General features: G+C 31.3%; 1 protein-coding gene across 2 annotated transcripts; it reads right to left on the reverse strand.

Moving 5' to 3' along the window:
* Positions 1 to 479: 479 nt before the first annotated feature.
* LOC108319455 (UDP-glycosyltransferase 43) lies at positions 480 to 3,230 on the reverse strand. Of its 2 annotated transcripts, none has more exons than XM_017550599.2 (2): positions 1,765 to 3,230; positions 480 to 707 (listed from the first exon to the last, which is right to left on the reverse strand). In XM_017550599.2, the coding sequence occupies exon 1, from the start codon at positions 3,176 to 3,178 to the stop codon at positions 1,778 to 1,780; it is 1,401 nt and encodes a 466-aa protein (XP_017406088.1). In that variant the 5' UTR covers positions 3,179 to 3,230; the 3' UTR covers positions 480 to 707; positions 1,765 to 1,777. The 2 variants fall into 2 exon arrangements, with proteins under 2 accessions (XP_017406088.1, XP_052732523.1); XM_052876563.1 differs by having other exon boundaries at positions 494 to 678.
* Positions 3,231 to 10,622: the final 7,392 nt, after the last annotated feature.

The raw sequence follows: 10,622 nt of genomic DNA on the forward strand, positions 1-10,622 counted from the left end.
TATATTCTACATGTGTGAAGAAAGAAGTTTCCCATGGATGGAAACAAAGTTTGGTTGTTATAAAAAAAACTTGTGTTCATTTAGTGCTCTAAAATTCTTTTCTTCTCATCTTTATTTTAACTGTGTACTCATGTGATTTGTCGAATTTCAAACAAAATAAATATATCTCAATATAAAAATTGTGTTGAAATTTTTTAACAATTAAAATAAAATAAATTACAATATATAAATAAATACAAATTTCATTTTATAAACTAATTTTATAAATTTGAAATCCTCACATTTATTAGTGGATTTTAAAGTCTAATTCAATCCCATAAAACCGATTTGTAAGATAAAATTTGCACTCACTTGTAAACTATGAATTCCCCTTAAATCTAGTCGCGTGAAACTTTCAACGTCCTTAATCAAAGCAGAAAAAAAGAAACCAGTATATAAGCAAAGGAAGTATATGAAGAAAAAAGAACACGAGTATTTAGAGCAATGAAAAGTTCATAACTCAATATTATCAGAAATAAAAAGATGCCCTAAAACATTGACGGCAGCAATTCATCTGCAAATGTTTTAGGACTACGTGATACTGTAAAAAATACCAGGATTACGTTGTGGCAGTCCATTACAGTATCAATGAAATGTGCATTTCTACATAATGTTTTTCAGGATGTGATTATGATGAGCCTGATGAACAACTTGTGTTAAGACTATCTCTGCATAAAGTTTCCTCAATACAATTATTGGATGCTTTTCAGAAAATATTATTTTTCCTAATAAAATATATTTGATTAATAGACCTCATTTTATTAAAATACTAATAAAAATACAAGTCTTTGCATATATTAAAGTCTCACTCAATTACTTTACTTTTAAAAATAATAAGAATAACTTTAGAATAAAAATATATGTGCCCATTAGATTTAACTAATTTTCTTAAAAAAATGTGAATTAGTTAAGAGTAGTCTTATAAACTTATGGAAGTATTTATAAGGTCAACATTGTGAATTTTAAATCAGTAAGACATCACTTTGCATCCCATAATTTTTTTATGCATCAACAAAATTAAAAAAAAAAACTATTTTGTCCTTTTCTTTCTCATAAATATTTGTAAGAGGGTTCCATTAATATTATCCTTTTGGTGGTGGCTCACGCGGGAGTAAAAATAATATATTAATTCTAAATGAAAAAAATAATTGAATAAAGCTTTAAAATATTTTGAATTTTTTTTAAGACATTTGTAAGTAATTAAGATGTCTATAAATAGAAATTTTGTGACACATAATGCACCAATAATCTTTTGTAGAACATGTATTTTATGTTCTCCTAATTCAAGTCATTAAATGTTAGATCATAGAAATTTTTTTATTAAGACATTATAGAAAGTGAATTATATCAGAAAATCTTCACTTTCATAAGATGAAAGTGCTTATTTATATGTAGCGGTGGACCTTGGTATTGAGTGATGGAGAACTTGGTTCTTTTTTTTTCTTTACATATATAAATTAATAGCTAAACACTTTTTTTTTAATTTAACATATTTTATATATTTTGCATGCTTAAATTTTGTACACCAGTTGAAAATGTGAATGTACATATGATAAACAATTCGTGTTTCGTACTCGTACTAATTATTACTTAAAACTTAAGTGTTAAATATATCTTGTCTATATAAAACCAAAGCTGAATTTTATTTATTATAATCGAAATATGAAGTGTTAAGTGGTTCAATATAATAAAATTTAATATGACATAAAACAGAAATTTGATTACCTTGCTGCATTGATCAACTTGTCAACTCCTGAATCAGGGACACTAGGTTATTGTAAGATGGTCCTTTCTCCACAAGCGCGCTTTTACATTTCTCACTCATCTCTTTCACCTTTCTCCTCAGCTCATCGCTACCCTCTATCAGCGACCTCACACCTTTCTCAACAGCTTCCGCCCGCACAAGATCACCACCCACCCTATAGTCCACGCTAATCTCCACCGCTAATCCCAGCTCCCTAATCATCTGAAACGCGTTCAGATGCTGCTCCGCATACACCGGCCACGTGGCAACCACCACACCGTGCCACAAACTCTCCAGAATCGAATTCCAACCACAATGCGACACGAAGCCACCAACAGCCTCGTGACCCAGCACCTTAGCTTGTGGGACCCATCCACACACCAAGCCTATCCCAGCCGTCCGTTTTAAAAATCCATCTGGTAAAACATCCACTTCGTTTAAGTAATCTCTCGGGTCTTCTAACTGGGCCTTCGGAGGCTCCCGCAAGGCCCATATGAATCTAACACCGGCCCGTTCCAGCCCAATCGCGATCTGCTCAACCTGGTCTGCCTTCATGCTTCCCATGCTGCCGAAGCAGAGTAAAACCACGGAAGCAGCAGGCTGGCGGTCGAGCCACTCCATGATTCGCTTATACTGGACCGGGTTGGGATCCCATCCGGCCGATCCAGCAAGGTCAACAACAGGCCCAATCGGGTAAACACGTGGTAAAAGGGAATCGTCGTGAAGTGACGGAAGCGCGTGGGGCTCAAGCTCTCCAAGCGTGTTCACCACGATACCCTTCGTCTCCCTGTACCTTCGCGCGTGGTAAGAAAACCAGGGGGAGGCGTCGTTCGCATCCAACACGAAGCTGGGCAAAACGGATTTAGGCACGGGGTTTTTGAAACTCGGAATGGAAAACTCGGACTCCGAGTCGAGCGAGTCGGGCCGGGGGAGGTGGAGCGTGAAGCCGAGGAAGCTCGCGGACGACGCGAAGAAGAGGTAGCACGGGACGGAGAGCTCGGCGGCGACGTCGATGAGAGAGCCACAGAACATGTCGACGAAGACGGCGGCGAGTCGAACGGGCGAGTTGGAGTCGGAGGGAAGAAGGCTAAGGAGTGCATTCTTGACGTGGTGTTTATGGTTTTGTATGTGGAGGGAGAGGAAGGCGATGGAGGATTGGTACTGATCGGGTGGGGGCGGGTCGACGGTAGGGAGGTGGAGGATACGGAGATTAGCGGGGGAGGAGGCGCGTGATTGGACGTAGGTGTTGATGAGGGGTCGTTGTGGCATGAAAATGGTGAGAACGGTTGCAGAGAATCGAGGGTCGTGTTTGGTTAGAAGGTTAGCGAATTCGACAAGTGGAACGAGGTTACCGAGGGCTGGCGTAGCGATGAAAACAACTTCAAATGTTGTCATCGTTAGATTAGAAGATGAAGAGTGTGGATGTGGTTGCACACTGCTATTAATCAAAGGTGATTATATAATGATATTCATAATGCTATGAGAATGCAATTCTATTATACTATTATTTATTATTATATTAATAAAATATTTTGGATGGCTTTTGGGTATTTGTAATTTGACGCTTTAGTCTTTTGAATAAATATTTTTAAATTTAAGGTAATTTAAAAAAGGAAAAAAAAAATACAGTTTTCTCTAAATACACGCTATCAAAATTGACACTTGGTTATAAAAAAGGAAAAGGTTTCTTCAACAACGCCATTTTGACAATAATTTGATAATGACACGTGTTGTTCTATCATTTGTTGTTTTAAATGAATTTTTAAAAAGGTTGAGATTTGTTTTCGAGGACATTTTTGGAAGAAGGAGATTGCTGAAACTTGTTCGTGCCTTCATCTCTTACGAAAGTTTCTCTCTCTCAATCTCTTACGAAACTCTATCTCTCTCTCAATCTCTTACGAAACTCTATCTCTCTCTCAAGGATATCCATTCGAAATTCTGACGCCATCGAAGTCCCCTTTCTTTGCCGTTGTTCGTTGGTGCTTGGGTTCTCCATTCGAAAGTCTCAATCCATCATTCAAAACTCTCGCTCCGCCATCGAAGTCATCTTTGTTCACCGTTGTTCGTTGGTGCTTGGGTCCACCTATTCTCTGCAGGAAGTCATTTGTCTCTGTGCGTCATTGAAGTCGTGGGAGGAAGTCTCGCTTAGGGCCACCGTTGGCATCTTTTCTCGAAAGGAGAGGTTTTTTCGCTATCGCCGTTGTGCTTTTGGGTGTTGGGTGCGCTGGTGACTTTCTCTGCAGCGTGTTTTTCTTTTTTATGTCCTTATGGGTGATTTCTTCTAGATTTTGCATGGATGTCTCATGTTGCTAATCATTGATGGGAAGCTTAGAAAAATGTTGTTTTTGGGAAATTAACTGCATCTACTAAAGTGGTCTAAAAATTATGAGTTAGTAATCATTTGAAAGATCTTTGAGTCTACATTCCAACAAAACAAGAATTCACTCATTTGGAGTTCGGTGGAGAAAGTTATGAGCAAAACAACCAGCAAAAGTCATAGGTGGTAGAAATATATAAAACGTTAACTTTAATGGGGAGCAGTGTTCATCTAGCTGGGGAGTACAGTTGAAGTTTCTGTATAAATTACCCTTTTTCCTCTAGTAGTCGATTATTGGGGTCTTGTAATCGATTACCAGTGGAAAAAGGGTAATTTTTACACAAACTTCAACTGTACTCCCCAAGTAGATAAACACTGCTCCCTAACTCTGTTTTTCTGACCTTTGCTACTTGTTTTGTTCTTAACTTTCTTCACCGAACTCCAAATGACTTGATTCTTGTTTTGTTTGAATCTAGACTCAAAGAGCTTTCCAACAAAACAAGAATCAACTCATTTGGAGTTCGGTGGAGAAATTTATGAGCAAAACAACCAGCAAAGATCAGAGGTGGTAGAAATATATAAAACGTTAACTTTAAGGAATTAACTGCACCTACTCAGGTGTTCAAAAATTATAAATTAGTAATCATTGGAAAAATTTTTGAGTCTACTTTCTAATAAAAAAAGAATCACATCATTTGGTAAAAAAAGTTATGATTAAAATAGTCAACAAAGATCAAAGTTGACACGTAACGGTTATTAAATTTTTGTCAAATTGACGTTGTTAGAATATCGCGATCCTATAAAAAAAACCAAAAGTTTGGACTGAAGTGAAAGATAAACAATTCTCTAGTTGCAAAGAGAATCAGAAAGTGAAAGCTGCAAGACAAAGCTAATATGAAAAATAAATTAAAAACTAAAAAGAGTAAAAAGAAAGAAAGCAAACCCATAATAATTCTATAAAAGACATTTTTTAGTCTCTCTCTCATCCAAATGCCTTTCTCATATATGCAAAGCATAACGCGTTATAACATTTTTTTTTTCTTATAAATACAAGAACTCCCATGACAAGAGATGAACTTTTTGTCGAAAATGTTAAAAACTGGTATTTGTTTATCAGCTAGTTAATTCCAATTAGTTCACGAGAATAATTATCATTTAACAAAAACTAAATAAAGAAAAAAAGAGAGAAGTTGTGAACATGAAATTTTTTTAGATAATTAAAAAGTACTAATAATATAGTAAAAGAGAAGGAATAGTAAAAAACAGAAAAGTAATAATATCCTTTACAATAAAATTATATATAGTTTGACAATAATTTTATTTTGAAAGTAGTTTAATTTCTCTTTTTCTTAAATATATCTGTAGAAGTTTTTGAAGAAATAAAATAGATAAAAAATTGGAAGGAATTACCTAAAATTCAAAAAATGACATAATCAGGAATTGAAAATATATTTTAGTATATACAAAATGCACTAAAAAATAAAAATACATAAACTTTTACTTTTTATTATAATATTAACGAGAAGTAATTTAAGGTTTATGGGTTCTATGGGGTATAAGAAGAAAAAAAGGAGGTAAAAAAAGAAACAACCTCATATTACACACAATAACTGTACCTTTTAGTTTTCTTCCATTTGACACCACACACACACACACAAAAAAAAGTTTATTAGAGAGACCACTTGAAAAAGAAAAGAAAAAACAGAACTCTCCTTTCATCTACTTTTGGTAAGAGACATTTCCTTAAAAAATAGATTAAATATTTTACTATAATATCTTGGTCGTATTTTATTCTCTTCAACTTTGGTGATATGATCTTAGGATAAGATTAAGACCGAAATCTTATCGACAAATCTACTACCTTGACATAATTATCAAAACATTAAACATTTATTTCAGAGGTCAAGCTAATGTCAGTATCAGTTCTTATATACCATAATCGAGTCTAAGTGAGATAAATCTGAATCTAGTAACTTGTATACAAATTTTGTGGAGGTTAAGTTTGAAGATATAGGAAGCATTATTCTACACTTTTACTTTCTTTTTAAGGATATCATGTGTACTCTTTTACCATCTTGTATTTTATGCAACGTGAATTATACCAACTATTATAAAAATAATATTTTATATCCAATATAAATTTTTTTATTGTCTACTGCACTAATACGTGAATTTTAATTAAATGAATTTATAAAAAAACTAATAAAACTGACTGTAATAGTTTCATTGCAAAACTAAATATCTTTGGATAAATTTAATGTATAAAAAAATCAATTAAAATTATTCATTTTACCCGTTAAACACAATTCTAAAAGTATACAAATAATCAAATATAATTAAAATGATGCAACAAAGATATTAGTGAGGTACTTGAATCCACAGTCTCTTGCATCATCCTTTCTAACTTTTACCACTAGATTAACTTTATAGCTCCAACATTAAACTTGTGGTGATTCATTGTATTCGCGTGATAAAGCGATGGAAAAGGAATGTGGTGATGAAAAATAATATGTGCACTTAGAGAAAACACAAAAATGCGGACTTTTAAAAATGACAGAAAGGAAGACACATATTTTAATGTTTTAAAAGATGTTATATTTGTTGTCATATACAACGTAAAAAGTCAATTAAAAATATAATTACACAGGTTCATACACATTGAACTGATGTAACATGGTTCTTTACATTGGTTAATTTAATATCACAAAACAATTTTTTTTCGATTGTTTTCAACATTCTGACGTGGATACGAGTGACGTAGACTTATGTTGGATAAAACACTGAACATAAATTTACGTTGAATCTAGTGAGGATTGATGTAAATTTTTTTATTATTTTAAATTTAATCAGTTTTGGCTTAAACCAAAACTTGAAATACAGAAAAACAATAATCTCAAGTTTACTTACAATGAATATCGTTATGAAGTCATAGTTTGGATGGTAGAACAACATTTTTGGACATAGAAAATAAAATGGAATACAACAACATATTATAAACTCAAAATTAACGGAGGCTTTCATGCATTGCCATTATTAAGATTCCCATAAACAAACATAGTTCAACTTCAACAGTATGGTAGAGATATAACCATTCTCCTCAATCACGCACTTAGACCCATAAAACTCTAATGCAATATTGGAAAAAAATCTCATCACCACAATATACACAACCAATGATTTAGACCTTAAAAGTAGTCTTCAAAACATTCACAAATACTTACATAACAACAACATTGTCGTCACTACCACCTAGAAGAGAGAAACGAGAAGGAAAGAGAGATAAATTGCAAGGAAGACGAAGCCGAGAACATTCATTTAAACAATTTTACGTTGGATTGTCAAGACTTTGACACAAAATTCAATATTTATATAAGATCGTATATTAGTCTAACGTAAATGTCAAAACAATTTTACATTATATTATTGGTAATTTGACATAAAACTTAACGTTTACATTGGACTAAATATAGTTTGATTTAAATGTCTAGTTTTATATCAAACTCATAACGATTAGTAATAGCAAAAATTTGTTGATAATTTAATCATTAAGAGATTACTGACAACTACAAATACGTTGGTGAAATGCTCATCAATAGAATTTAGTGACAGATCACGAAAAATGTCAGTAATTACGAATGATCACAAATTCACCGATAAATATTTGTTGTTAATTTCTGATAGATTATGGCATTCGATAAAATTAGTCAGTAAATGTCACAATTTGGTCTCTTTTTTGTTGTAAAACCTGTATTGCAAAAGATTTTTCTTCCGTAATTTGTGCGTGCTAAAGAATTGGATGATGTAGTTTTTGTGGAGTGGTTTTGACCACGTGCTCTGTAGCCTCCCTAGGTATTGAGCTTCCAGCGTCTTCCGCAAGCTAGGGGCTGCCAATGTTTATTTTGCAACGTTTTAATTAATTAAAATATTATTTTTCTAAAAGATATTTTGGATTTTTGGATCATGGGCTTGATCCATGAACTCTATAAATAGGGAGCTCCTCCTCCATTCCAATACACACAAAAATTCATTGTTTCTTATTCTCCTCTTTTCTGAGTTTCATTCTTTAGCTCTTTTTCTCTTCTAAAATTATTCTGGGTTATTCTTATACTCTGTTTAGAGTTCCTTGCTAGTTCTGAGATCTTCAGAAATTTCTGAGAAGTTCCTGTTGTATTCTGGGTTATTCTTTATTATCAGCTTCTACAACATTTTTTCCTTCTCCTCCTCTTCCACTTATTTTCCTTTTCTTTTTCTCCCTCCTCTTTTTTTTTCTTCCTTTTCTCCTCCTCCGATTATCCTTACAGTCCTTCCCTTTCATTGTCATCATCGTTGCATCCGCTATCACCAATTGCAGTTCCTCCTCCTTGTCTTCCTCTTATTCTTCCTTCTTCTCTTCCAACTTTGACCACCACTGCCACACCTCCTCCTCCTTCAGTTTTCTCTTCCTCTTCTCCCTTCATTTTTTCTTCTATTTTTTTTCTCACTCATCTCTCCTTAATATATAAAAATCTCAGATTTGATAGAAAATTTATTGCTCATTCTATTGACAAAAAATTCGTCAATAATACAAATTACAAATTATTGATAAAAATTACTGACAAAATTGATTGTTTAATATATTACCGATGAAAATATTCAGCGCTAATACAAATTATAATTTATTGATAGATTCTACTAACAAATTTTATTGTCAGATTCATTATCAACGAAAATGTTTATAAAAAATTTAAATTTTAAAATTCATCAGTAATTTTGGGTTTACCAACCACTTTATTTTTGTTGGTAAAAATCCACTAGTAATTACAAAAGTTTTTGTATTGGGTGTAAATAAGTTATAATTATTTACAAAAATAATACTACGTATTTTTTGATCACTTTTATTTGAGTTTGTTATAAATTATGTGATATTAAAGACTAATTTACTCTAGTGATTACACAAATAGTATTTGCCTACATATATTACTAAATTATCATCCCATTTTATTTATAACGCTTACTCCCCGATCTAGTTTATTTATCAATGAAAAATAGAGTTCTATTCATCAATGAAAAATATAATGCCACCAAAAATTAATAAAATTAAAATTTTAAAACTTAAATAAATCAAAACATAAATATTTCTTACATGATCAATGAAAAACAGACTTCTTTTCATCAATGAAAAATATAATGCCACCAAAAATAAATAAAATTAAAATTTTAAAACATAAATAAATCAAAATATAAACCTAAATAAACCGTGTAATATTACATGAACCGTGTAATATTAGTTTTTATCGGAAATAAAAATACGTAAGAAAATATGGTTACTATTTTATCAAACCTAAATAAATACTTTTACAAATATTATTTTCGCTTGAACAGGTTTAAACACATGTTTTGAAATTTACATTAATCATACATAATTAATTTTTTGTAATGTTAGGAAGGATGTTATGGGATTTTAAGATTTTTGTACATGTAATTAATTCCTATGTATCTAAATTTAGTTTCAAATAGTTTTAGTTTTATAGTTGCTTAAATAAATTATGGCGATAACTTATATATTTAACGTCTTCCCATGATCCCTATTATGGTGGTAACGTAGGCCATTTATATATTTTAGAAACATTGTGTGTTTAGGCTAATATTTACTGATTAAGTGTGTTCATCTTATAAACTTAGAAATTGAAATTAAAATTAAAAGGTAAAATATAGGACTAATGCATATGTATTTTGTTGGGTGAGAATAAATTTCTCAAATCATGGAATCGTCACAACACCAAACCATTGATCGTGAGAATGAAGATAGAATAAAACCTTAATGAGACGTTGTTCATAACAATGTACGAATGCGATATATATATATATATATATATATATATATATATATATATATATATATATATATATCTTAGAGGGTAGGTAATAGGATTAGAGTAAATGATTTTTTTATTAATTTAGACACAAAATTTGTCAACAAATAGAATTTGACGATGATTCAATATATTATTTTTTTTATTAATTTCATTTCATTTTTACATATTTATCGAATTAAAATATTCATTAATTTAGTTTTCCAATCATCAATTCAAATACATTTATGTAGTCAACGTTAAGAGTAGACATAGATGTTCCTAAAATTTAAAATGGAATATTAAAAATCAAGGAATTAAAGTTATGTAAAAAAATTAAAGACCAAAGTTACAAAACTTGCCACTTATAAGGAGTAAATTTGTAATCAATATTTCTATTTCAATTAACTATTATAAGAATTTAACAAATTTTGTTAAATATAACCATTATGTTGAAAGAAAAGGCAGTTTCTCCTAATTATAAAGAAACTTAGTTACACTATCTTCTTATTACATCGCCGATAAAATTCATCTTATTATATTTTATTAAATTTCACAATAATTTATAAAACAGACATTAGATAAAATAAAAATACTCAGTATTTTAAATATTAATACATTTAATTTAATTTAAATAATAAGAAAATTAGTAAAAAGTTAAAATTATTCCACATACTACTATGTTCCATGG

The sequence above is a fragment of the Vigna angularis genome, chromosome 4, assembly GCF_016808095.1.
Source record: "Vigna angularis cultivar LongXiaoDou No.4 chromosome 4, ASM1680809v1, whole genome shotgun sequence".
In the NCBI taxonomy this organism is placed as follows: domain Eukaryota; kingdom Viridiplantae; phylum Streptophyta; class Magnoliopsida; order Fabales; family Fabaceae; genus Vigna; species Vigna angularis.